General features: G+C 50.4%; 1 protein-coding gene across 1 annotated transcript; it reads left to right on the top strand.

Annotated features, from left to right (window-relative positions):
- The first annotated feature begins 907 nt into the window (after positions 1 to 907).
- KIF3A (kinesin family member 3A) lies at positions 908 to 24,850 on the top strand. The gene is made up of 19 exons (XM_054388961.1): positions 908 to 1,100; positions 3,277 to 3,421; positions 3,642 to 3,726; positions 4,193 to 4,298; positions 5,215 to 5,354; positions 7,120 to 7,317; positions 7,676 to 7,850; positions 9,495 to 9,596; positions 11,127 to 11,198; positions 13,400 to 13,408; positions 15,200 to 15,356; positions 16,190 to 16,370; positions 17,339 to 17,449; positions 18,488 to 18,609; positions 22,218 to 22,227; positions 23,032 to 23,085; positions 23,842 to 23,910; positions 24,129 to 24,253; positions 24,776 to 24,850. Exons 1-19 carry the CDS (start codon positions 923 to 925, stop codon positions 24,822 to 24,824), a joined length of 2,088 nt encoding a protein of 695 aa, XP_054244936.1. The 5' UTR covers positions 908 to 922; the 3' UTR covers positions 24,825 to 24,850.
- The last annotated feature ends 1,911 nt before the right edge of the window (positions 24,851 to 26,761 follow it).

Here is a 26,761-nt window from a genome sequence, read left to right as displayed (position 1 = left end):
AAGAGGAAATGGCCTGAAATTCCACCAGGGGAGGTTTAGATTGGTGATTAGGAACAATTTCTTTGCTGGAGGAGTGGTCAGGGATTGGAACAGGCTGCCCAGGGAAGTGGTGGAATCAGCATCCCTGGAGGTGTTCAAGAAGTCTGGGGACATGGTTTAATGGCCATGGTGGTGTTGGGTTGAAGGTTGGACTCAATGACCTTGGAGAGTTTTTCCAACCAAAACAAATCTGATTCTATGATTCTTTGATCAGCTTGCTTCAGTGCAGTTGCATCAGAGGTGCTTCAGAGTTTGTATTTGTAACCATTTGATGAAAGAAAAGGTTTGGGGGGGTTTTGTGACACTGCATTGGAATTTTCTAAGTGGTTGGAATTCAGAAGGTGCACTGAAGCTTGCAACTTAAATGAGTTGCCTTCAGCCAGTGTTTGTTTGCATCTGCTTATATCACCTGCAAGGTTTAAGACTTGGGTGCACCAGCGAGAGAGTGTTGATGTGAAAGGCTGGCGTGGCCCCAACTACTTCCAGCAAACTCCTCACAGATTGCTTGCAAGCATGAAATTCTTCCTTGAATCAATTCTTAGATGGTCTTGAGTGTCTGAGTCTCAAGTTTACCCTAGAGTTCCCACTTGAGCCAACAGAGGATTGTCTTGACTGAATAAATGTAAGTTTATTTTGATTTTAAGTCCCCAAGTTCCCAATGGTGTGGAGATGGACACGTCTACTCGAGTTGGTTCAGCAGGGCTTGTGCTTACACACACAGGCATGTGGAGTGTGGTGTCAGAGCCTGTGTAATCAGTTGCTTTTTAACTAATGACAGATCAACAAGCTGGAGAAGCTGGACAAACCAGAGAGCTGTGATAATGTCAAGGTGGTGGTTCGCTGCCGGCCTCTCAATGACCGCGAGAAAGCTACAGGCTACAAGATGGCAGTCAGCGTGGATGAGATGAGAGGAACTATAACTGTCCACAAAACAGACTCATCCAATGAGCCTCCCAAGACATTCACCTTTGACACAGTGTTTGGACCAGAGAGTAAACAGCTGGATGTCTATAATTTAACTGCAAGGCCTATCATTGACTCTGTGCTAGAAGGATACAATGGTAAGTCTTTGTTGGTTTAAGTCTAGGAGCCCATCTCCTATTCTTTTTTTGCCTAGTTAAGAGTTCCTGCTGATCTGATTTGAGGGACTGTCACCTTTTGAGGGCTATAGCCCTGCGTTGCTTCTGTTGTGGCCTCAAAGCAGCCTGAAGGTACTTTGTGTTGTGGGTACTCAGTGGTTGCACCTACTATGACCATTAAGCAGTGATGAACATGACACAGCTGAGATCAGTCAGTTGTGTGATTTTTTAATTTTTTTTTCTCCTCTATCTTCCGTTTGCCAAAGATCTGCCCTTTGTCTCATCAGCAGACTTCCCAGCAACTCTTCACTGTGCCATTTCAATAACCAGGCAGCTGCCCATGGCCCTGCAGTAACTAGGTAATGCCCAGCAACCTTCTGCACAGAACTGCTGTGTTTTCTCCTCTAAACTTGGCTGTTTTCAACTGAGATGATTAGTTCAGCACATCTGCCCTGCCCCATGGTGCTTCTTCCAGCTGGCAGGAGCGTGGCCATGGTTTGTGTGTGTCTCTGCTGTGCATGTAAAAATGTTAGCTAAAGGAGAGTGGGTGCTGGTGGGGAAGCACTCCACTGCTTTCCATAACAGCACGCTGCAGGTGGCAACAGATGACAAAGTTCTAAAGGTTTATAAAGGGCCTAGTAAGCTCTTGTGCTAACACACCCTGGTCTCAGCTGATTGCAGTTCATGGTTTGCAAATTACTGGTTGAAAGCTGCACCAGGGAAGGTTTGGACTGGATGTGAGGAAGCATTTCTTTATCAAGAGGGTGATCAAATCCTGCAACAAGCTTTCTGGAGTGGAGATTAGTGCCCCAGACCTGTCAGTGTTTAAGAGGCATTTGGACAATATGCTTTTAAGTCTTGGTCAGCCCTGAATTGCTCAGGCATTTGGACTAGATGGTTGGCAGCTGCCTGAAGGTGAGCCAGCATGTGCCCAGGTGGCCAAGAAGGCCAGCAGCATCCTGACTTGGATCAGCAATAGTGTGGCCAGCAGGAGTAGAGAGATGTTTGGCCCCCCTATACTGGGCACTGGTGAGGCTTCACCTTGAGTACTGGGTTCAGTTTTGGGCCCCTCACACTAAAAGGACATGGAGGGGCTGGAGTGGGTTCAGAAAAGGACAATGAAGCTGATGAAGGGTCTGGAGAACAGGGCTGATGAGGAGCAGCTGAGAGAACTGAGGTGGTTGAGTTTGGAGAAAAGGAGGCAGAGGGGAGACCTGGATTTCTTTAACTCCCTGACAGGAGACTGTAATGAGGTGGGGGTTGGTCTCTTCTCCCAAGTATTAAGTGACAGGACAAGATGAAACAGACTCAGATTGCTTCAGGGAAGGTTTAGGTTGGACATGAAGGACAATTTCTTCCCCAAAAAGGTTGTCAAGCCCTGGGACCAGCTGCTCAGGGTAAAGGGGGAGTTCCCATCCCTGGAGGAATTTCAGAGCTGTGTAGATGTGACGTTGAGGGATGTGGTTTAGTGGTAACCTGGCAATGCTGGGTTGATGGTTGGACTTGATGATCTTAAGGGTGTCTTCCAACCCAGACAACTCTGTGATTGCTGTAGGCCCCTTCCAACTGAAATACTCTGTCCAGCTTTTCTGTGATGTCAGAGTCTTGTCAATTAAAACCTGAGTTTCCAGCAGTGCTAGGTTAAAGCTTAGAACCAGGATATTTATGGAATTCCTGAGTCTGGGGTCTCAGGATGCTTTCTGGATCTCTTCCTGTGCAGGCCAAATTGCAGCTGCATCTGCAGGTTCAGAACTGGGCTTGTGCCTCACGCTGTTTCTGCCACGGCTTAGAGCACCAGCAGTAGTTGGTTTGGCAGTTGGTATCTAATGATCTTCCTCTAATTGACCATGTTATTAATTGGGCTTGCCTTAATTACTTGTGTGTGAGACCTAAGTGTACTAGCACTCACACTTTAATCACTCTGTGCAGTTAAAACAAGCTGACAATCCCTTGGCTATCTTGCAGGCTGCAGAAAGCAGTGGCTCAGCCTCTTGGCTGTGTGTGCCCAGCGTTTCTCTTGCTGTATCTCCTGGAGTGGGTGCAAACCTGCAGCTCCATAACAACAGGGCTGTTCAGAGCCATCATGCTAAGAAAGGGTGAAGCCAAACTGCAGCTAGCAGCTTCTTGGTGTATGTTCATGTATCTTCTTACCCTTCAGGTACTATTTTTGCATATGGGCAGACTGGAACAGGCAAAACGTTCACCATGGAAGGGGTCCGAGCAGTTCCTGAGCTTCGAGGCATCATCCCCAACTCCTTTGCCCATATATTTGGTCACATTGCTAAGGCAGAGGGGGATACAAGGTAAAAAAAAAAAAAAAAGCTTCTATTCACTGCTTCTGTCTTTTGTGTCTGTGTGTAGCAGGAGCCTGACCTTGACAATGACAACTGACATGGTCCCTCTGAAAGACTGCTGCCTGGGACAGTTGTTAGGGGGGTTGTGGTGGTGCAGGACTGTTTCCTCTGCACTCTTTGTTGGGCTAACAGATTCCTTACTGAGAGCTTCTCAACTGTTTGCCTTCAGGTTTTTGGTTCGTGTATCTTACCTGGAGATCTACAATGAAGAAGTGAGGGACTTGCTGGGAAAAGACCAGACTCAGAGATTAGAGGTGAGCCTGCTCTCTTCATCTGCTTGTCCTGAATCAGTGAGCACTATTTTAAAGACCAGAGAAGCACTTGAAGAGAAATAGAGGTTGGACTCCTCATCGCTGGTGCTACTTCCTTAAGATGGAGTAGCTAGATGTCACCACTGACTTCTGAATCTCCTTCCCTTAGGCAGTTGCACAGTGAGAAACTGGCTGCTCCATCGGGGTCAGCTTTGCCACCTGCACTTCTACCCCAGAGGCCCCTCAGCAGTGTTTCTAGAAATTGCAGACTGAGCTTTGAAGTTGCTATTTGCCACCAGAGGAAACCAGTGGAATCTTGTCCTGCCTGAGTCTTTATTCCTTAGCTGCTCTGATTCTGACTCTGGGAGTCTTTTATGTGCAAAGCAGAACCTGCCCTGTTAAAAGTACCACTGAAAATTGCTGTTGGGGATCTCCTGGGGATGCTCAGTCTCAACTGTTTCTCTCTTAGGTCAAAGAGAGACCTGATGTGGGAGTTTATATCAAAGACCTTTCAGCTTATGTCGTAAACAATGCAGATGATATGGACAGGATCATGACTCTGGGCCACAAGAACCGTACGTAGCCTTGCTGTGGGCAGCTTTCTAGCTCAGGCTGGTTATGGGACCCCAGAGTAAGAGAGCCCAGGCCTAACCTGGAAAGATTGTTCAGCTGAGCAGAGCAAAAAGGATACCTTCTCCTGAACCCCTTGTGAGGCCCAGGTGAAGAAGGGGATCAGTTGTCACAACTGCTACTGTGTGTCTTGGACATTTTCCCTCTTCAGTTCTGATCAGGATGGAAAACAGCTAGGGAGGTGTTGTGGGTGGGAGGTGCTTTATGTCTTCTGGAAGGCTTCTGAAGCTCAAATCCTTTTATGACCTGAAGTTTTGGCTGCTATTGCTCTTGGCATGGATTGGTGTGCTCTTATTTCTCAGTGTACAGCTGTTTTCAGGGATCAGCTGGGCATGTTAGAACAGGTTACCCAGAAGAGGTCATGATGCCCCCTCCTTGGAGGTGTTCAAGGCCAGTTTGGATGAGACCTTGAGCAACCTGGGCTGGTGGAAGGGACCCTTCTAGTTGGAAGGGTCTGTGTAGATCATCCTGCCCATGCCAAGAGGGTTGGAACTGGAATGATCTCCAGGGTCCCTTCCAACCCAAACCATTCTAGGATTCTGTGAATCTATGCTGTAGGCTCCTGATTTTTTTTGTAGCCTTAAAGAAACGGCTGAGAACCACTTCTGCTGTTGGGATGGGGGTCTGTGGTTGTCATCTTAAAGCTACAGCAGGCTGTAACACCTCTGCAAGTCCAAACTGGAGATGTGCTGCACCTCCACTGCCCAAGAACACAGTTTGCTGCTGGCTCTGACCATCCGTCTTCCAAAAAAACAGGGTTGGGTGAAGAGGGGATGAAGTCGTCTTTGGGAGCAGGAAGTGCTAGAGGAGCCTGTGATTCCTTCTGAAGACATCTTTGCTGGTTTTTCTCTCTCTCCAAAGGTTCAGTGGGTGCCACCAACATGAACGAGCACAGCTCCCGCTCGCACGCCATCTTCACCATCACCATCGAGTGCAGCGAGAAGGGGGTGGATGGGAACATGCACGTGCGCATGGGCAAGCTGCACCTCGTTGACCTGGCTGTAAGTAGGACCAGCTGGCTCTGCTGGAACCTCTGCTGGGCATCACAGAGCATCTCTGGGCTCTTGAAGGCACCCTAAAGGGCGTTTAGATACGCAGCTGAAGTGCTTCGGTTTGACCTTGAACTTCTGTGCAGCATTCAGTGGGGGCCTTAAATCAGAGGTATGCCAGGAAGAGTTCTTCGTAGCTAGGGCTCGTCCCAGTGAAAGTCCTCTCTTGCTTCTATAAATTAACTATTGAGTGGCTTAACTGCACTGGAATGAGCTCTCTGGATTGAGTTTTCCTGGCTTTGAGAGGGTTGTGACCATGCAGTTCTCATCACTTGAGTTCCAGAATGGTGGGGCTGGGAGATCGTTCAGTCCCAGTCCAACCCCCCTGCTAAAGTAGAGGCACCCAGAGCAGCTTGCCCAGGATCACAATGGCCAGGTGGGTTTACAACTGAAACTCCACAGCTCTGTCACTTCTGTTCCCTCCCTCTGTCACCACTTTGAACCAGTGTGATTGTGCTGGTACAACGTGGCCTTAGCCCAGATTTACACTGGAGAAGATGCAGGAGAGGGGAGACCAAAGGCACTCAATGCCTGCATGTTAACTTACATGATGTACGTTTAGGTTGCTCTGAAAAACACTTCAAAGTCATTGCAGTGTTGGTTTTCTGCCTGACAGAGAGAGTGACTGCTGATGGGAGAGGCTGGATGTGGTTCTTGGCAGCTGCAGCTGAGGTGCCTCACAACTGCTGACTTCTCAGAATGCTTTTGCTCATGGAGACAATCTCCATTATCCCAGCTGCATTAGTATCATAGATTGCTTTAGTTTGTAAGGGAACTTTCAAGGTCATCCAGTCCAACCCCCCTGCAGTCAGCAGGGACATCTGCAACTAGAGCAGGTTGCTCACAGCCCCAAACAACCTCACCTGGAATGGATCCACGCATGGGGCATCTACCACCTCTCTGGGCAACCTGGGACATTGTCTCACCGCCCTCATAGTGAAGCATTTCTTACTAATATCAGTCTAAATCCCTCTCTTTTAGTTCAAGCCATCACCCCTTGTCCTCTCACAACAGGTTCTGCTCAACAGCCTGTCCCCAGCTTTCTGCTTGACCCCTTGAAGCACTGAAAGGCCACTAAGAAGGTCTCCTTGGAGCCTTCTCTTCTCCAGGCTTGATCAACCCCAACTCTCTCAGCCTGGTCTTACAGCTCAGGGCTTCCAGCCCTGCCAGCATTGCTGTTTGAGCAATCCATAGCTTTATGGTGCTGAAAGCTTCAGTTCCAACCTGTTAGACTTGTCTCTCTAACAATCTGAGGTACTTAGCCAGGTTTTCTAACAACAGATGAGGTAGTTGGTGACATGGCTGCTAGCAAGACTTCATGTGTAGCTGATCCTCTTTAGAGAGGGAAGATGTATCGGGGGATCTCATTGCTCTCTACAACTACCTAAAACAAGGTTTAGAGTGACTTGGGGTTTGGTTTCTTCTCCCTAGTATCAGGTGATAGAAGGAGAGGAAACTGTGCCAGGGAGGTTTAGGCTGGGGATTAGGTAAAGTTTCTTCACTGCAAGAGTGCTCAGGCATTGGAACAGGCTGCCCAGGGAGGTAGTAGAGTCCCCCTCCCTGGAGGTGTTCAGGAAATGTGGGGACATGGCACTTCAGGTCATGGTTTAATGGCCATGGTGGGCTTAGGTTGATGGTTGGGGGGGTTCATCTTGGAGGTCTTTTCCAACCAAGGTGATTCTGTGATCTGTAACTCTTGCTTCTTTCTCCCTTCCAGGGTTCTGAAAGGCAGGCAAAAACTGGAGCCACGGGGCAGCGGCTGAAGGAAGCCACCAAGATCAACCTCTCTCTTTCCACGCTGGGCAATGTCATCTCTGCACTGGTGGATGGCAAGAGCACCCACGTGCCCTACCGCAACTCCAAGCTCACCAGGCTCCTCCAGGATTCCCTGGGGGGCAACTCCAAAACCATGATGGTAAGCTGAGAGAGGCCCTTCCCAGTGCCAGGGCTGTGCTTTGATGGCGACAGCATAGTGGCCCTGCCATGAGAGCAAGCTGGCCCTCACCTCTTCAGAGCTTCTTGCAGCTCAGAGATCCTTCCTTGGGTGTTTCTGTCTCTTTGCCTCTGTATAGGTGAGGTTCTAAACACAGTGCAGTTGTCTCTAAGATCAAGTAGAAGCTGTTCTGGAGTTGCCAGAGTTATCTTTGGTGTTGAAGCAGCAGGGAAGCTTGGGGAGAGCAGCAATGAGACAGGCAGAGCTGGGGATGGCTCCTGAAATTGCTTGTTCTGGGCTCTGGCGCTGTCCCCCAGTAACTGTCTTGTGTGTGTCACAGTGTGCAAACATTGGGCCAGCAGACTACAACTACGACGAGACCATCAGCACTCTCAGGTATGCCAACAGAGCCAAGAACATCAAGAACAAGGCCAGGATTAATGAAGATCCCAAGGATGCTTTGCTCCGCCAGTTCCAAAAGGAAATTGAAGAGCTGAAGAAAAAATTGGAAGAAGGTGAGGGTCCCCTTGGGGTGCTTCTGCCTGTGCCAGCCCTCATTCTGAGTGTGAACCTTGGAAGATGTGTCACACTAGTCTGGTAGCTGGTGCAGGCCACTGTCCTGCTTTTATTTGCCCTGCTGGGTCCCAGGAGAGGTGTCCCCAGGGCAGTGGTGACCCGTGGGACTCGGCTTTGCTTGCACTTAGCACTAGGTGGCACTTAGCACCAGGCTAAGTGGTGGCTTCTGGGCTTTTAGGTGTGCCCAGGCTCTCCTGTGAGCAAGAGGGCTCTGGGCATGGCTGGATAGGGTGCAGGGAATTGGTGTAGCATAGCAAAAGGTTTGAGGAGGAGGAGGGATGGTGTGTTTCCAGGATGACAATGAAGTGATTTGGTGGAGCTGGAAGTGGGGCTGGCTTTCAAGTGCTGCACAGGGTTAAACACCCACCTTTAAGCCCTGTAGCATCATGGCCTTGTGACACTGTTAGTCCATCAGCACTGAATGACCTTGCCAGGGGAATGGTTACTGAACAGTGCCCTTGGCATGACAGCTCCCTCCAGAGACGCTCACAGCAGGGAACAGCTGGAGCAGAAACTCAACATGTCTGTCCTGGTCAGGAGGAGCAGAAAACAGTCAGTAACTCTTTCCTCAAGGCCTGGGAGTTGGCTGTAGCTGTTTCATCCCTGCTATGCTGAGGGTGGCTTCTTCCATTTCAGGCTGCAAGCTACAAACCAGTTTTGTTTGCTGACGGTGCTGGGAGGCCAGGATGTTAGATGTTGGCTTCTGTTGAGCTTGGTTTCCAAACTCAGCCTGAAACCTCTGAGCTTCCTATCTACAGTGGCAGCAATGCTAAACATTTGTGAAACTGGAGATTTCTCTGTTAACAGCCATTGAGTTTCATGTGTACAGGTGTCCCACTGAGGAGCAAGTCTGAACTTTACCTCTGACCATTTTCTCTTCCTTCTGAGGTGGAGGAGAATGTCTGAGGTGATCCTGCTGGGAAATCTTTGTAGCTTAATGCTTCAGTAGTGCAAGGATGATTTATTTCCCAGGAAAAGCACCCACTTGAACTTTACCACGGACACACTGACTGCACAACACTGCATCACAGAATGGTTGGGGTGGGAAGGGACTTCTGGAGATTAAGTCCAACCCCCCTGCCAAGGCAGGGTCACCTAGAGAAGGTCACACAGGAACATGTCAGGTGGGTTTGGAATGTCTCCAGTGGTGGAGACTCCACCACTTCTCTGGGCTGCCTGTTCCAGTGCTCTGTCACCCATAAATTGGAGAAGTTCCTCCTTGTGTTTAGGTGGAACATAAAGATTTTGTGCCTGTTACCCCTTGCCCTGTCTCTGGGCAACGCTGAAGAAAGCCTTGGTCCCATCCTTCTGACGCTCAGCCTTCAAGTATTGATCAGCATTGATAAGATGCCCCTCAGTCTGCTCTTCTCCAGACTAAACAGCCCCAGTTCCCAGCCTTTCCTCTGAAGAGGTTAGCCTGGGTTTCTCAGGGTGATGGCAAGCTCTCTGCTCAACCCTTCCTGGCTTCTGCAGCTGCTCATAAGCTGATGGAGGACGCTGCTGGGCTGGACAAATGTTGCTGTCACAGGAGCAAGCTGTGAGGGGAAGAAAAGCACATCTAAAAGCACACTCTTCTCTTCTAGGGGAAGAGATCTCTGGCTCTGAGACCAGTGATTCTGAAGAGGAGGACGAAGATGACGAAGGGGAGATTGGAGAGGATGGGGAGAAGCGGAAGAAGCGTCGGGGTAAGGCAGCAGAGATCCCTGGCAGTGCCACCAGTCCCTGGCCAGGAGCTGGTGGCAGAAGCTGTAGGCAGAGCCAGGCAGGCAGAAGTGGAGTTGTAGAGCTGCCCTCCAGCCGCTGCAATTATCATGCCTCTCCTAGAAATAAAGCTGTGTGGTGCCCAGCTGCCAACCTCTCTAGTACCTGCTTCCACTTGGGGTAGCCATCCTTGCTTGTGGAGAACGTCCTCTTCTCTGGTGGCTGTGAATGGCTTGTGCCTGGTGTGCTGGAACTTCCCCAGCTCTCAGAGGCAGGAGGAAGGAGGGCACCAAAGATCAGTGGGAGGCAGATGTGGTTTTTTGATAGCCATGGGAATGGTTGGAGGGGGGATTCTGGCTGTGGTTTAGGCAAAGGATTCCTCTGCCTTATGGGTGTTTGGTTACTGACTCTACTGATGTCCTATTTTATGTTGATGGAGATAAAACCTGACCTCTGAGTGTCCTTGTGCAAGCTGAAAAGCCAAATGGGAGCTGCACATCCCTTCTTGGGGAGCACTCTGGAAATCCCATGGTGAAGTTTGCTTTGTCCTGCACCAGTGTTAAACTCCTGTGTAACATCTCCAAGGGATGTTGCAGAACCTAGAAGTACAGACCACTGGGTACCATGGGATGCTGTGGCTTCCAGGGAGCTTGCTATGTGCATCTAGAGCCTCTGTGATGGGGAGTAGAAGTCAAGCTCAGTGCTGCTCCTCAACTTCCAGCTTCTCTAGCAAACTAGTTTTTTGACCCTGCTCTCCTGCCCTGAAGCACTCATCTGTTCAAACAGATTCTGTTAAAGCATTCCTGCTTTAGGTGCAGTCTCTTCATGTTGGTGTCTGTCTAAGCAGAGTCATAAATGACTTCTCTCATGCCCTTGCTGATAGCAACAGCTTCATTTTTCACCTTCTGGTAATTCCTAGAAGCAACCTGATTGACCAGTCCCCATCAAGCACCAAGCTCTGCCCATATCTCCTCCCAAGAGGAGACCACCTTCAACATGTGGGGCAAGTAACTGACTTAGTCAGCTCCCAAACAAGTTACTTTTAAGTTCCCTACTTAGGGGTGCTACTAGCTGGAGTACACACAGCAACTGTGTGAGCTGATTTCTGCCTTCCAGAGGGAGGAGCACCCCTGGCCACCTCCATAAGACTGGAAAGGACTCCTGGTCACTGAATCCTCTGCCACTGCAGACAGCCACAGCCTTCTCCACTACAAGCTGGTTTCCCCTGCTGTCGCTTGAACTGGAAGCTGCCTTGGCATGTTGTCTTAAGCTCTAGGCTGGTGAAGAAGGGTTTTAACCAAACTCTCTTTCTGAGCATGCTATTTTGTGCTGGGAGATGGGGGCTTTGCAGGCTGAGCCTGGGAGGGATCCTGCCCCATGCTTCCTGATGGGGATTTGTGCCTTTCTGGACCAGGTTGCTGGCCCTTCTGGGTTACTTCCCTTTAGAACTAACTTCCCATCTGCATGTTTCTTCCTCTCTGGGTTGTTCTGTGGGACTCATTTCTGTTTTCCAGGCAGTAGCAGCAGCAGTAGTTCAGACTCCACATGCTCTGTCATAGAGAAACCTCTGGATAAGTCCTTCACTAGTGAGTGGGAGCTCTTCAGTCCTTTAAGCTTTGACCTTTCCATAATCTGCACACTCCATTTTGCAACGCTGCACTCTTCCCTGCTCTGTCTGTTGGAAAGATAAACCTGAGCTTTTAACTCTGCTAAAGCATGCCTTGCCTCTGCTGCTTCTGTGCCTGAAACAGTTTGTTCAGTGTTTGTTGTGAGCCAGGCAGGTGAGAAGATGATAGGAAGCAAAGTAGCAGGCTGCTTGAACAAGATTTAAGGGCAGTTGGGAAATAATAGGCCTAAAAATGACAGGTTGCAGGTTCTGTGTTAAGTGCTCCCTCTAAAATACCAAGTTATGTAGTGTTAGGTTAATGTTGGGCTTGGCCTTAAAGGTGTCTTCCAACTAAAATCATCATAAGTTTGGGTTGCAAGGGACCTCAAATGTTTGGTTCCAGCCCCCTGCCATGGGCAGAGACACCTCCTGCTAGACCAGGTTTCTCAAGGCCCTATCCAGCCTGGCTGTGAACACTTCCAGGCTTGGAGCCTCCACGACTTCTCTGGGCAACCTGATTGTAGGAGAAAGTCTGAGCTACCCTTTTTGAGGGAGCTGCTGCCATAAGAGCTGATAAAGAGGACAGCTAGAGAGGCTGTGCTGTGTTACACTGGACTATCTCCTCAAACCTTTGGAGAGGATGGCTGGAGCAGTCAATGGTCAAGCAAGACAAGGATTATGCTTGCAAGGTTAATGTGATGGCACTTGGTTGATTGGCTTTAATTTAGCAGGTACTTTTAGAAGGTCCTTACTGGTGGTTGGTGTCTTTTTAACTGCCCCATGACACAAAGCTCTTGGTCGCTGTGGGACTCAGTTCAGAGTCACCACCCCTGGAGGTGTTCAAGAAACGCTTCAGGACGTGGTCTAAGTGGTCATGGAGGTGTTGGGTAGAAGGTTGGACTTGATGGTCTTAGAGATCTTTTCCAACCTTAATGATGGAGTCTGTGATTCGAAGATCTAGCAGGGAGGAAAAGCTCCTGGTCAGAGAAGGCTCTGTCCTGGTACAAACCCTAGAGTCAGTCAGTGCGGACTGAAGACACAAACCTCATCCAAGACCTGGCTTGGAGGGACTTCAGCCACTGTAGAGATGTGTGGAGAGAGTCTCCAAAGGACTGCTGTCTAGTCACACCTCCATCACACTCACAGTGCTCGTGTGAGTGACAGACAGCTCAGAGAAAGCGTAGCAGCAGGTTAAGAAGGGTCCCAGCCTCATGGAGATCTTTGGTAGGTGATAGGGCAGCAGCCTTGGAAATGTGCTTGCTTCAAAGCTGCTCTCTCAAAGCTTGCTTGGAAGCAGAGTGTTTTACTGAGGTGAGGACAGTTAATAGCAAACTGCTGGTGTGGCAGCAGTGGAGGAGTCCACCTCCTGCCAGCCTGGAGCCAGCTCTGCCTGGGGAGCTGCCCTGGGCTCTTGGCATGAGCGTGGTTTGGGATATTAACTGTCCTCAAGCGTGGCCCTTTTGCATGTGGTGTCTTTCATTAACCTTCTCCTGTCCTGCCTCTCTTGCTGCACTTGCTTGAATAACCAAACCTGGCTCTTTACCTCTATGGAAGCATCAGTTACTGCAGATTAACCTACTAATTAATTACCCTGTGTAATTGATGGAGAAACCCTGTGCTGAGACTCCCTGTGTGCAACTGTCATGTCTCTTGGGAAAGAATTGGCTTGGAAACTCGGTTAAAACTGGAAGCAAGTCGTGTGTGCCAGTGTTGGAGAGGTGATGTCAAGGAGCTGGCTGCCCTGGGGAGGGGGAAGCATCCATTTCTGACTGAAGAAGCAACCTCTACCCTCTTGAGTTGCTCCTTAGGGCATGATCCTTGCGGCAGGCTCCTGGGGTCCCCTTTAGATTCTGCATTGCATTGAATGGGCAGAAGAATGCAAGAGCGAGCTGGAGAATCCCCCTGGATGTGCAAAGCACCCCGAAGTACAGAACCTGTCTCTGCTTTAGCATAAAGCCACAGTGCATTCCTGTCTGCTCTAATGGAGCTGACTGATGATTATCCTCCAAGTAGAGTTTTCTCCTCCTCCACAACCATGCCTATACAATGAGTGTTTGTTCTGATGCTGCTGATCTCTGGCCAAAAAAATATGACCAAAGCAATAATATATTTTTCTTTCCTCCTCTTTTCATGTGTGTGCTGCCTCTCTGTGATTTGCTTTCCACTTCCTCTTAACACAAGACCAAGCAGGTTGGTGCCATTGATTCCCACCTCTTCCTGATGCATCTGCAGAGCTTGTGAGAAGGGTCTTGTGGAGGGAGGCTGGTCTGGGGTGCTAGCTGTTGTCAGTAGGGTCTAAACACTTGGTTTAGTTCACCTTTTTCTCTCAAGCTGAGCACTAGGCTGGATGTTAGGAAGAAATTCTTTCCAGTGAGGGTGGGGAACAGGTTGCCCAGGGAGGTTGTAGATGCTCCCTCCCTGGAGGCCTTCAAGGGCAGGTTGGATGAGGCCTTGAGCAACCTGGGCTGGTGGGAGGGGCAAGGCAGGGGGATTGGAACTGGATGGTCTTTAATCTCCCTTCCAACCCAGACTATCCTCTGAACATAGAGATATTTTAAGTGCCCCATACCCAGTGAGGAGCCTTTATGCCTTCTCTTTTTTTCAAATGAAGAGCTCTGTGTAGAGAGAGCTTCTCTCTCAAAGACCAATCCAGAAAGCAGTGCTTCTTACCTGATTCCAAAGTTTAGCAGATGGAAGCTGAGGCAGTCTGCTGAAGTGCTGAGACCTTCCCTTGCCACAGAACTAATTAATTTTTTTCTGGTGTGCACAAACAGATGTGTGCAGATGTGTAGATAAATGTACAACTGCAGTGCAGTTTGTCTCTCAGAGGTCACAGAATCCCAGCATGGGAGGGGGTGGAAGGGACCTCTGAAGATCATCCAGTCCAGCCCAGCTGTTAGAGCAGGATCACACAGGTCATGTATGTATTTAAACCAGGCTGAATGCCAGGGGGGCTGGAGGGAAGGAAGCCTCCTTCTTTAATGTCCTTGAGCACCTTCCGGCCCTGTAATTGTCACTGTGAAAGAGAGTCCCTTGACAGTAGATGGATGCTGTTAGTTTTTGGATTCTACTGGTTTGGTTCGTCTGAAGGCCAAAGACAATGTTGGATTTACTTGCAGTGAGTAGAGGGAGGTTTAGGATTTGGGGGAGAGCTGTCGATTTGAGGATGTTAGGCTTGAGCTTTCTCACCCCAAATACCCCCCTACAGATCCCTGTATTGACTTGACTCAAGTCTTCTTGAGTGAGTTGCAGGAGCAGCAGCCTCAAGCTTTGTCTAAGTCAGGGGTGTTTGGGACCAGCCCTTCAGGTGACAGGTTCCATGAGTTGCTCACCTTGTAACCCTCTGAGATGTACCTGCTGTGCTGTAGTTATGTTGTAAAGACACAGCTGGTGAGTCACAGCAAACCTCAGTACCTTCAGAGCTGTGGGTAGACACTGTTACACAGATCAAATACCACCCCAAAGTGTCTTTAATTCCCTGGTTTTCATTAGGGCTGTCCTGAATTTTATTTCCACAGTAAAGTGTTCTGAAAATACCTGTTTGCCCACTTGGCAATAATTCAGCCCATCAGGACGACAGTGTCTGAGGGGTGTGGTGGGGATGCTGAGCTGAAACTGGAGTCTGGCAACTCTTGGTAGCTCAGCTTTTGTAGCTGTAGGTCAAGGAAGTCTTCTCTTCTTCATTTGGCCTCACCCATGTAGTTAGAACATCTGAGTTCCCAGCTTAGACTTCTCTTGAGGTTGCTTCTCCAGGTGTTCCTCCTATGTTACAGTGCTCCTTCTCTGTAGGAACTGGTGACAGCTGCTCACTCTTAAAGTGGGATTTGAAAGACTGACTGTGCCCAGCCTGGAGCTGAAATCTGACTGGATTAATGTTTGTTAAATGGAAGCATTCAGTCTGAACTTAAAAGAACTGCTGTGTTTTAGAGGCTGTCTTATTGTTCTGGGAGCTCATTTGTGTTTTCCCTGCCTCTTCTCAAGGCAAAAAGAAAGTTTCCCCTGATAAGATGGTAGAGATGCAAGCAAAGATTGAAGAGGAGAGAAAAGCTCTTGAAACTAAGCTTGATATGGAAGAGGAGGAAAGAAATAAAGCCAGAGCTGAACTGGAGAAGAGAGAAAAAGACCTGCTGAAAGCACAGTGAGTACCCTGCTCTCCGAGCAGTTTGTGTAGCTTTCTCCTTGCTCAACCTACCCCTCAGTTCTGGCTATCTGGAGGTGCATGATGAGGAGGTGCCTGTCAAACTCTGTGTGAACTGAACATAACTCTGGCTGTTGTCAAAGTGAGAGAGGAGCTTGTATTGTCTCAGAGCTTAGAGCAGATGGAGCAGACAAACTTATCCTTTTGCCACTTCCTTAACTTTATATAGTTGTGCAAGGCAGCCTAGAAACATGAATTTTCCAGCCCCTGGGGAGCTGTGGAGGGCAGCAGTGCTGCTGTGCTGCATGGGCAGTAGCTGTGTAGCAAGCCAGGTTTCCTGCAACACACCATCATGAGCTCTCACATTGGGTGGAGAGGTTCTCCACTCCAGAGCTGAAAAGCTGCTGGGATCCCCCTGTCCCTTGCAAACAGGCTGCTCCAACAGCAGCCAGCATGCCTGGTTTGCAGCTGGGCTGCTCTGTCCTCACCTTTTTTCACTGCCTTTTCTCCAGCTGCCTGTGGCATTGCTCTGCTGGCAGGGAGGAGATGCCTTGGGCAGCCTGGTGATGGTGCTGGTGCCTTGCAGCCCCTCATGGAGGGACTTGAGGCAGGAGAGAATTCTCTGCTGATCTGGTTTTGCTTGAGAGAAAGTGAAGGGAGGCTTGGGGGAACTCCCTGCATTCATTTATGCTGCCTCACTCCCTCTGCAAGCCTGGAGAGCAGGACAAGTTTTTCCAGCTCCGTGAGCAGTGTCTGGGCTGTGAGGCTGAGCTGGCCCTGCTGCCGTGTGAGCACTGCAGGATGGGAAGCTTCACTCTTGCCTCTCTCTCCAGACAAGAGCACCAGTCCCTCTTGGAGAAACTGTCTGCACTGGAGAAGAAGGTGATTGTTGGAGGAGTGGACTTGCTGGCAAAAGCAGAGGAGCAAGAGAAGCTTCTGGAAGAGTCAAATATGGAACTGGAAGAACGAAGGAAGAGAGCAGAGCAGCTTCGCAGGGAGCTTGAGGAGAAGGAGGTGAGGCTGTGTGCTGGAGCTGCTGAAAGCAGCAGTGGCAGGACACACCATGCTGTGTGCCTTGGTGTTGCTTGTGGGGGTGAAATGTGGCTCTGCTCAAGGCACAGCAGGAGCTGGGGGCTAGAGGAGGCCACAGCACTGCTGTGAGGCCAGGCTGAGAGAGTTGGGGTTGTTCATCCTGGGGAAGAGAAGGCTCCAGGGAGACCTTCTGGTGACCTTTCAGTGAGTAAAGGGGGGATCAGAAAGCTGGGAACAGACTTTGAGGAGGGCCTGTTGTGACAGGACAAGGGGTGATGGCTTGAACTAAAAAAGGGAGATTTAGACTGGAGAGAGAGATTTTTGTTTCCAGTGAGGGTGGTGAGACCCTGTCCCATGTTGCCCAGAGAGAAGTAGGAGATGCCCCATCCCTGGATCCATTCCAGGTGTGGTTGTCTGGGGCTGTGAGCAACCTGCTCTAGTTGCAGATGTCCCTGCTGCCTGCAGGGCTAGGTTTGGACCAGATGACCTCTAAAGGTCTCTTCCAACCCAAACCAGTCTGGGACTCTGTTTCTAACCACTTCTGAAGCCACATGTTAGCAGTGCTCACCTGCAGGGTGCTGCAGTCCCTATGGATCTGAGCCAGCTGGCCAAGCCAGGACCTCCAAGGCCTTGGCAATGCTTTGTTTTGTTGCAGTTGTTGTCCACACCATTGCAGACAGTTTGTGTGGTGATGATGTTGATGTTAGGAAGAAGTTTTACACCATGAGGGTGGTGAGACACTGGAACAGGTTGCCCAGGGAGGTTGTGGATGTCCCTTCCTTGGAGGTGTTCAAGGCCAGGTTGGATGAGGCTTTGAGCAACCTGGGGCTGGTGGGAGGTGTCCCTGCCCATGGCAGGGGGGTTGGAACTGGATGATGCTTGAGGTCCCTTCCAACCCTAACAATTCTGTGATTCTGTGTGTGGATGTCTCTGCTAACTGTTGCACACAGCAAGAACGCCTGGACATCGAGGAGAAGTACACCAGCCTCCAGGAGGAGGCACAGGGCAAAACCAAAAAGCTGAAGAAAGTTTGGACCATGCTTATGGCTGCAAAATCAGAGGTTAGTGTCTGAAGTTCTCAACTTGTGCTCACATGAGGGACTGGGGCTGGGAAGGGTTGGGCCTTTGTAACACCAGAGCGAGTGCCACGGGTTCAGGAATGTCTCTGGGCTGGGCATTTGGTTCATGTAGCTCAAAAATGTCTGATTATTCAGGTGTCAGGGCTGTACCTGGGGGGTGCTGTAGGGCTTTTCTCCAAGCCAGCCTGAGAGGAGGTTTGTGTGAGACCTTGAGAGCTTCAGAACGTACAAGGGCTTGTAGTGATAGGATGAGAGGGAGTGGATTGAAGCTTGAGGAGGGCAGATTGAGACTGGAGATTAGGAAGAAATTCTTTCCAGTGGGGGTGGGGAGACACTGGAACAGGTTGCTCAGGGAGGTGGTGGATGTCCCTTCCCTGGAGGTGTTCAAGGCCAGGTTGGATGAGGCCTTGAGCAGCCTGGGCTGGTGGGAGGTGTCCCTGTCCATGACAGGGGGGTTGGAACTACATGACTTTCATGGTCCCTTCCAACCCAAACCACTCTGATTCTATGAAAGCCACTGGCTAGTTCTGAAACAAACCAAGTTGTTTGCTTGCAGCCCAATCTCCTGCTTTGCAGCAGCACACATGCTCCCCAGCCCTTAGCTCTCTGTCCTTTCTGCCTGCTGCCCTCATCTCTTCTGCAGTCACTGGACCCATGTGTCTTCTGGCTGGTCTCTAGAGTTCCTGCGTTTTTATCTTCAGCATCAGAGGTTTTCCTTGAAATCTTGCCAGAGACAGACCTTGTCTGCATGCTCTTTGTCTGCTCTTAGCTGGTGCAGAGCTTGAACTGGCAGCAGGCCAGTTTGGGTTTCAGGAAGCTGAGACCTTAATGCTGCTCTCAGCCACCTCGGAGCTGGAACATCTCAGGGGGTTTCTTCTTCAGAGAGAAATGTTCTAGTATCTAGAACCAGAGTTTGCTTTGGCTTCCCAAAAGCCTTGTGTAGGCAGAGGTCTGCTCTCTTTTAGGCTGTTACCACAGCCTCAGCTGGTGCTGACTCTCCAATGCCTGCTTTGTCCTCAGATGGCAGATCTGCAACAAGAGCACCAGAGAGAGATTGAAGGACTGCTGGAGAACATTCGGCAGCTGAGCAGAGAACTTCGTCTGCAGATGCTCATCATAGACAACTTCATTCCTCAAGGATGGTGATGTGGGTAATAGAGACAGGGCGGAGAGGACCCAAGCGGGGGGGGGAGGAGGCGACGGTGACATAATATATGGCAGGTGGGAAGGCAAGGGAGAGAGGAAAAAAAGGAGGGGAGGGCAAGGGGAGAGGAAAAAAAGGAGGGGGAGGGCAAGGGGAGAGAGGAAAAAAAGGAGGGGGAGGGCAAGGGGAGAGAAAAAAAAGGAGGGGGAGGGCAAGGGGAGAGAGGAAAAAAAGGAGGGGGAGGGCAAGGGGAGAGAAAAAAAAGGAGGGGGAGGGCAAGGGGAGAGAAAAAAAGGAGGGGGAGGGCAAGGGAGAGAGAAAAAAAAGGAGGGGGAGGGCAAGGGGAGAGAAAAAAAGGAGGGGGAGGGCAAGGGGAGAGAAAAAAAGGAGGGGGAGGGCAAGGGGAGAGAAAAAGGAGGAGAAGGAGGGCAAGGGGAGAGAAAAAAGGAGGAGGAGGAGGGCAAGGGGAGAGAAAAAAAAGGAGGGGGAGGGCAAGGGGAGAGAAAAAAAGGAGGGGGAGGGCAAGGGGAGAGAAAAAAAAGGAGGGGGAGGGCAAGGGGAGAGAAAAAAAGGAGGGGGAGGGCAAGGGGAGAGAAAAAAAAGGAGGGGGAGGGCAAGGGGAGAGAAAAAAAAGGAGGGGGAGGGCAAGGGGAGAGAAAAAAAAGGAGGGGGAGGGCAAGGGGAGAGAAAAAAAAGGAGGGGGAGGGCAAGGGAGAGAGAAAAAAAGGAGGGGGAGGGCAAGGGGAGAGAAAAAAAAGGAGGGGGAGGGCAAGGGGAGAGAAAAAAAAGGAGGGGGAGGGCAAGGGGAGAGAAAAAAAAGGAGGGGGAGGGCAAGGGGAGAGAAAAAAAAGGAGGGGGAGGGCAAGGGGAGAGAAAAAAAAGGAGGGGAGGGCAAGGGGAGAGAAAAAAAAGGAGGGGGAGGGCAAGGGGAGAGAAAAAAAAGGAGGGGGAGGGCAAGGGGAGAGAAAAAAAAGGAGGGGGAGGGCAAGGGGAGAGAAAAAAAGGAGGGGGAGGGCAAGGGGAGAGAAAAAAAAGGAGGGGGAGGGCAAGGGGAGAGAAAAAAAAGGAGGGGGAGGGCAAGGGGAGAGAAAAAAAAGGGGGGGGGAGAGAAAAGGGAAAGAAAAAGACAGGGGGGGGACGGAAAAGGGAAGAAAAGAAGGGGGGGAGGGAAGGGAGAGAAAAGAGGGGGGGGGGAGGGAAAGGGAAGGAGAAAGAAGGGGGGGGGAGAGAAAAGGGAAACGGAAAAAGAAGGGGGGGGAGAGAACAGGGGCGAGAAAAGAAGGGGGGGGGAGGAGAAAAGGGAAAAGAAAAAGCAAGGGGGGGGAGAGGAAAGGGACCGAAAGCGAAGAGGGGGGAAGGAGAAAGGGAAAGAAGGAAGGGGGGGAAGAGAGAAAGGGAAGGAAAAAGAAGGGGGGGAGCAGAGAGAAAAGGGGACAGAAAAAGAAGGGGGGGCAGGCGAGGCAAAGGGAAAGAAAAAGAAGGGGGGGGAAGAGAGAAAAGGGAAAGAAAAAGAAGGGGGGGGAAGAGGCTCGGGACGAAAAGAAGGGGGGGAAGAGAGAAAAGGGACGAAAGAGGGGGGGAAGAGAGAAAAGGGAAAGAAAAAGAAGGGGGGGGAACAGAGAAAAGGGACAAGAAAAAGCGGGGGGACGAGAGAAAAGGGGCAAGAGCAAAGAGGGGGGGAAGAGAGAAAAGGGAAAGAAAAAGAAGGGGGGGAAGAGAGGAAAAGGGAAGAACAAGAAGGGGGGGAGGAGAGAAAGGGGAAAGAAAGAAGGGGGGAAGAGATCAAGGGAAGCAAGGAGGGGGGGAAGAGAGAAAAGGGAAAGAAACAAGAAGGGGGGGAAGAGAGAAAAGGGAAAGCAAAAAGAAGGGGGGGAAGAGAGAACAAGGGACAGAAAAAGCAGGGGGTGGAAGAGAGACAAGGGAGAAGAAAACGAAGGGGGGGGAAGAGAGAAAAGGGAAAGAAAAGAGGGGGGGGGAAGAGAGAAACGGGAAAGAAAACGAAGTGGGGGGGCAGAGGAAAAGGGAAAGAAAAAGAAGGGGGGGGAGAGAGAAAAGGGCAAGGACAGAAGGGGGGGGAAGAGAAAAGGGAAAGGAACAACGCAGGGGGGGGCAGAGAGAAAAGGGAAAGAAAAAGAAGGGGGGGGAAGAAGAAAAGGGAAAAAGGGGAAGAACAGAAAAGGGGGGGGGAGAGAGCAAAGGGGGCGGATAAAGACAAACGAAGGGGGGGGACGAGAGAATACGGGTAAAGACAAAACGACGGGGGGGGACAGAGCGACAAGGGACAGCAAAAGCAGGGGGGGGCAGAGGAGAAAAGGGAAAGAAAAAGAAGGGGGGGGAAGAGCGAAAAGGGAAAAGTACCAAGAAGGGGGGGGAGAGAGAAACGGGAACGAAAAAGACCGGGGGGGGAAGAGAGCAACAGGGAAAGCTAAAAAGAAGGGGGGGCAGAGAGAGAAGGGAAAGAAAAGAAGGGGGTGAAGAGAGAAAAGGGCCCGACAAAGACGTGGGGGGAAGAGAGACAAGGGCAATAGAAAAGACAGGGGGGGAGAAAGAGAGAAAAGGGAAGAGAAACGAAGGGCGGGGGGAGAGCGCAGACCGGGACCACGACAAGCGCAGGGGGGGCAGAGAGCAAGGAGGGACAACGAACACGCAGGGGGGGAAGATGATGACAAGGGCAAGAAGAAGAAGAAGTGGGGGGGGGAAGAGAGGAGACATAGGGAAGAGAAAAGACGGGGGGGAAGAGAGAACAAGGGACAGACAAAGAACGGGGGGGCAGAGCTAGCACAGGGCACGAACCAGAAGGGGGGGAAGCGCGACAGGGGCAAGAAAAAAGAAGGGTGGGGGAAGAGCGAAAAGGGAATAGACCAGAAGAAGGGGGGGAAGAGAGCAAAGGGCACAGCCACATAGCAGATGGGCGGGGAAGCGAGACAAAGGGACCGCCAAAGAAGGGGGGGGGCAGAGAGAGAAGGCGGGAAGCACAACGCCGGGGGGGGACCGAGAGCCAAAGCGGGACATAGAAACCGAAGGGGGGGACGGCGAGAAACGGGACACGAAACAGCACGGGGGGGGAACGAGGCGCCAAGGGCGACACAGCCACACGACCGGGGTGTGGCAGCGAGCCCAGGGCCACGACACAGCACGGGGGGGTCCGAAGCTAGCACACGTGGCACGCCCCCGATCCGGGGGTGGTGCCGAGCGCGACCCTGGCACTCCCCCGCCGTGGTGGGCCTCGATCCCCTTGCCGCCCCTCCTTTTTTTCCTCTCACCAAGGCCCTCCCCCTCCTTTTTTTTCTCTTCTCCCCTTGCCCTCCCACCTCTTTTTTTTTCATCTCTTCCCCTTTGCCACCACTTCCTTTGTGTGGCCGCACTCCCCTTGCCATCCCCCGCCGGTTTTTTCCTCTCACCCCTTGCCCACCCCATCCGTTTGTGTCCGCTCTCCCCTTGCACTCCACATCCTTTTTTTCCTCTCTCACCTTGCCCTCCCCCCTTGTTTTTCCTCTCACCCCTTGCCTTTGTCCTTACCTGGATTGTTGAAACCAGGTGATAAAGCAGAAAGATGCTTTTGTTGGGTGGCTCCTGTAACCTGGTGGGCTTCATCTGGCAATTCAGTTGGCAGGAGGTCAGTGTTGGGCTCCAAAAGCAGCACCATGATGTGAATAAAGAATACAGAATGGCTTTGTGTTTCTCAGAGGGTTGGATAACTTTGGTTATGGAATCCTTTAGGGGAAGTAGTGTGGCAGGGGCTGTAAGCAAAGGGCTGTAGTAATCTCAATTCTCTTACAGCTCATTCTCCTAATGGCTTAAAAATAAATCACATCCCATTCACCACAACTGCTGTTGTCACTGTTCAAATCCTCCTTTTCCCACTGTGCTTCAGTGTCTGGTATTAAAACAAAGGAGGAAGAGCTTGGAACTCTTCACTTGTTTGCTTTGTGACCCCCCAGTAGCCAGAGAATTGGTGATGACCTTCAGTATGATGCACACTAAGAGAGAAAATAGAAGTTCTTTCCCTTAATCCTTCATTATTTTTTCCCCTCCATATTACCAGAGGTTTATTGCTCTCCTGGTGGCTTGGGCATAATGGGAAACCAGTGCTAGAGTGGGAGCTCCAGTGCATGCAGCCTGGGAGTGGTAGTGTTTTTTTCTTTTCAGAGTGTAAATAGGGAGGTTTGAACATAGAATCAGACTGGTTTGGGTGGGAAGAGACCTTTCACAGGTCACCTAGTCAACCTCCTTGCAGTCAGGGACTCAGCTGCACCTAGAGCAGGTTAAACATGGCATGACAGTCCTGATAAAAACAACTTGGGATGGTCAAGGCTGTTCTTAAGCAACCTGCCCAACCCTTCAGGGATGGAAAATGCAGCTGGAGAGGGATGATTGTGCAAGGCTGCAGCAATTCCTGTGCTCTTCTTTCTCTCTCTAGGAAAAGATTGAAAACTACGTTCACTGGAATGAAGACATTGGAGAGTGGCAGCTGGTGAGCTCGTGGCTGATGTTAGCACAACTTCCTGGGGAGTCAGCCAGCCCAGAATAGCATGGATAAAGCTCTGGAGACACTTTGTATAGCCTTGGGGTTGCCAGGAGTGGCTGGAAAGCTGCCAGGATAGAGAAAGACCTGGGGGTGTTGGCTGACAGCTGGCTGAACGTGAGCCAGCCTGTGCCTGGGTGGCCAAGAAGGCCACCAGCATCCTGGCTTGGATCAGCAGTTGTGCTTGTCACTGGTGAGGCTGCAGCTGGAGTGCTGGGTTCAATTTTGGGCCCCTCACTTCCAGAGGGACACTGAGGGGCTTGGGGTGGGTCCAGAGAAGGGCAACAAAGCTGGTGAGGAGCAGCTGATGGGACTGGGGTTGTTCAGCCTGGGGAAAAGGAGGCTGAGGGGAGACCTTCAGGCTCCCTACAGATCTCTGAAAGGAGGTTGGAGCCAGGTGGGGGTTGGTCTCTTCTCCCAAGGAACAAGTGATAGGAGGAGAAGAAATGGGAGGTTTAGGTTGGACATCAGAAGAAACTTCTTCAGTGAAAGGGGTCTCAGCTACTGGCACAGGCTGCCCAGGGAGGTGGCTGAATCCCCATCCCTGGAGGTGTTTCACAGATGTGGTGCTGAGGGCCATGGTTTAGCAGCAGCCCTGGCTGGAGTCAATGACCTGAGAGATCTTACCCAACCTAAATGATTCTTTGATTCGAGGACTTCACCAGACCAAAGCAGGCTTTGCTGACAGACCTTTCTTTCTTCCAGAAATGTGTGGCATACACAGGAAACAACATGAGGAAGCAGACACCTGTCCTGGACAAGAAAGAGAAAGATGTGAGTGGCTTTGTAAGCTGCTTTTGAACTGCATAGGTGAGGCTCTGCTGCCTGGGCCTCCCACTGCATGCTCATAGCAAAGCTGCCCATGTCCAACTGGGGTTTTTTGGTTTTTTTTTTTTTTTTGAAGAGATGAGTCGTAGTGTCCCAAAAGCAACACTGCTCAGTGGATGAAAGGATTCTGATGATCTTTTGTGGGGTTGTTTTGTCTTTGCCAGCCCTTTGAGGTGGACCTTTCCCACGTTTACTTGGCTTACACTGAAGAAAGCTTGAGGCAATCGCTGATGAAGCTGGAGAGACCCAGGACTTCCAAAGGAAGATCCAGGCCCAAGACTGGTAGAAGGTGAAGAACTTTGGAGTATCTTTGTGTCATGGGGGATTTACCCAGGGGAAGGCTTGAGTTTGTGTGTGCAAACTTGCCCCAAGTCTTCAAACCTTTGCCTAATGAGAGGACAAAACGCCAACACTTTGCACAGTATGGAGTTTACTGATGCCAAGTGGGACAGAACCAAGCAGTAAAATCTTGTCCAGAAGGACCTCTTTGGGGGGATTTTTGCTGCTTTTTTTGCTTCATTCCCATCTTCTGGACCATGTCCTGTGGGTCAGTTGAACACCAGACACTGACTTTGGCAGGGAATGTGCTCGTGGGGGTGGGGAGGGAGGGGAGATTTCAGCATGGCTTTTTCCTTGGTGGATTTCGGTTTGGCTTTTGCTGTGTTTGTGGCAGAGTAACACTTGTGTGTTAGTTTGGATTTGGAATGTGGCTGGTCCCTCTCTTTCCTAGGCAGCATAGTGATGTGTGTGTGGTGTTATTTGTTTGTTTGTTTGTTTTTTTTTCCCCTTTCCTTTCTTGCTCTCCAAACAGAAAACGTTCGGCAAAGCCAGGAGCTGTCATTGACTCCCTGCTGCAGTAGGTGTGACCTGGTCAGGATTTGCCTGTTCAGTGAGTCTATAAAATTGAGCCAGGATATGGAATCCCAAGAGATGGCACAGTTTGACATCTCCCCCCTTCCCAGCTGTATAAAAACCATGCCTTGCTGGTATGGAGCTTTTGATTTTAACAAACAAAACAACCAATGTATTTTTTTTCCCTTTAGTTGCCTGTATGTTATATTAACAGAATATTAAACAGGTCTTAGATGATGGCTGTGAAATTCCATGTGTTAAATGTGTAGCAAACAAGGGTTCTAGGGTTCTGCTGTGTGTGTTTTAAAGTGTTAACTCCAAAGGGTTGATGAGCTGCTGCCATCAGGCTGGGGAATCAGACTTCTGCCCTGCTTTGCACACAGCTTTCACTGGCTCCTCTCTCTAGCCCCTGCTGTGTTTTGGATGTGGTGGCTGCAAACCATGGGAGCATCTCAAACCCTTTTAGTTCAGTAGTCCTCACCTGATCCTTCTTGTGCATCAAATGCACAGTTCTTCTCTCTTCATTTGCTGTCTTGCTCTACCAAAAAAAAAAAAATGTACTTGTGGAGGGCAAACATGAATGCCAAAAGCCTGAGGCTCCTGGAAAGGGACCATGCTCTAAGTGAGGCAAACCCCCAAGCTTTGGAGTGGTGCTTTTCTTTGTACCTCTTTGCACTGTGGAGGACCAGGCTTTTGGTGTAGAGGCAAGAGAGAGCTTTGCTTTTTTTTTCCTCCTTTTTAAGGCTGTGTTGCAATGTTGCTTTGGCTGCTTTTTTTTTTTTTTTTTTAATGCTTCTGAGCTGGAATTTTTGACATCTGTGACATGCTTTGTAATCTGGACAGCAGAGATTGTTTAAGGGGGATGCTCTGACACCAGGATTTGGCTTCAGCCTTTACACTGGGTGTGATGGCTTCATTTTCTTATCCCTGGCTACAAGGGCATTGAACTGATGATGGATTTGACCCTCCTGTGTTAAACCAGGCATGGAATTACCCAGATTTCCCAGTAGCATCCCCTGGAGTAGCTGCTGCTGTTCATTCCTGTGTGGACTGTGTCATCTCTGGCTATGCTCTGCTGAGAGGAAAGCAGTTCTGGTCTCTAAGCATTTCTGTGTTGTGGCTGCTCTTTTATTTTTGGGTTGATATTTGTGCTGCTAATAGACACACCTCACTTGAAGACATTGCTGTTGTGTCACAGAAGATGCCTCTCCTTTGGATCAGGTGTGTTTTGTAACTGGTGCTGGAGCACCTGGGCTGCACAGGCATCTCAGCAGCCCCCTTGGCTTGGCAGGGTGCTGGAACTTCATCTGGTCTTGGGGTCAGCCAGAGGTGTAAAAAGCTGTGAGGACCCAGAGGAGAAATGGAGTCCCTAAGCACAGAATCATTAAATGGGTTGGGTTGGAAGGGACCTTTGAAGGTCATCTAGTCCCACATCCCTGCAGTCAGCAGGGACAAAAAAAATGACAGGAAGAACAAGACAGCTCCTTGGGTGTCCTCAGTTCTTGCTAGTAGCCAGATTTGGTTACTAGAATGTTCCTGGGAAGTATGTAGAGTAATTAAAACTTGATGAACAGTTAATGACTCTGAATTTCTGTCAATCTAAGCTGCAGAAGGCTTTGCTCTTGAATTGCTGACCTTACTTTGAATGTGCTTGGATACAGTTGGGTTATCCATGTGCTCTTGCAGCCCAGAAGCCAACAATCTCCTGGGCTGATCCCTGGCAGCAGGGGCAGGGAGGGGATTCTGCCCCTCTGCTGTGCTGAGACCCCCCTGCAGTGCTGGGGCAGCTCTGGAGTCCTCAGCACAGACAGGGACCTGTTGGAGCAGGGCCAGAGGAGGCCACGGCAATGCTGGCAGGGCTGGAAGCCCTCTGCTGTGAGGCCAGGCTGAGAGAGTTGGGGTTGTGCAGCCTGGAGAAAAAAAGACTCCAGGAAAGACTTTAGAG

Source organism: Indicator indicator, chromosome 18 (genome assembly GCF_027791375.1).
Source record: "Indicator indicator isolate 239-I01 chromosome 18, UM_Iind_1.1, whole genome shotgun sequence".
Lineage (NCBI taxonomy): Eukaryota > Metazoa > Chordata > Aves > Piciformes > Indicatoridae > Indicator > Indicator indicator.
Note: the sequence above shows the minus strand (reverse complement) of the source record. Positions and strands in the feature narration are given on the sequence as shown.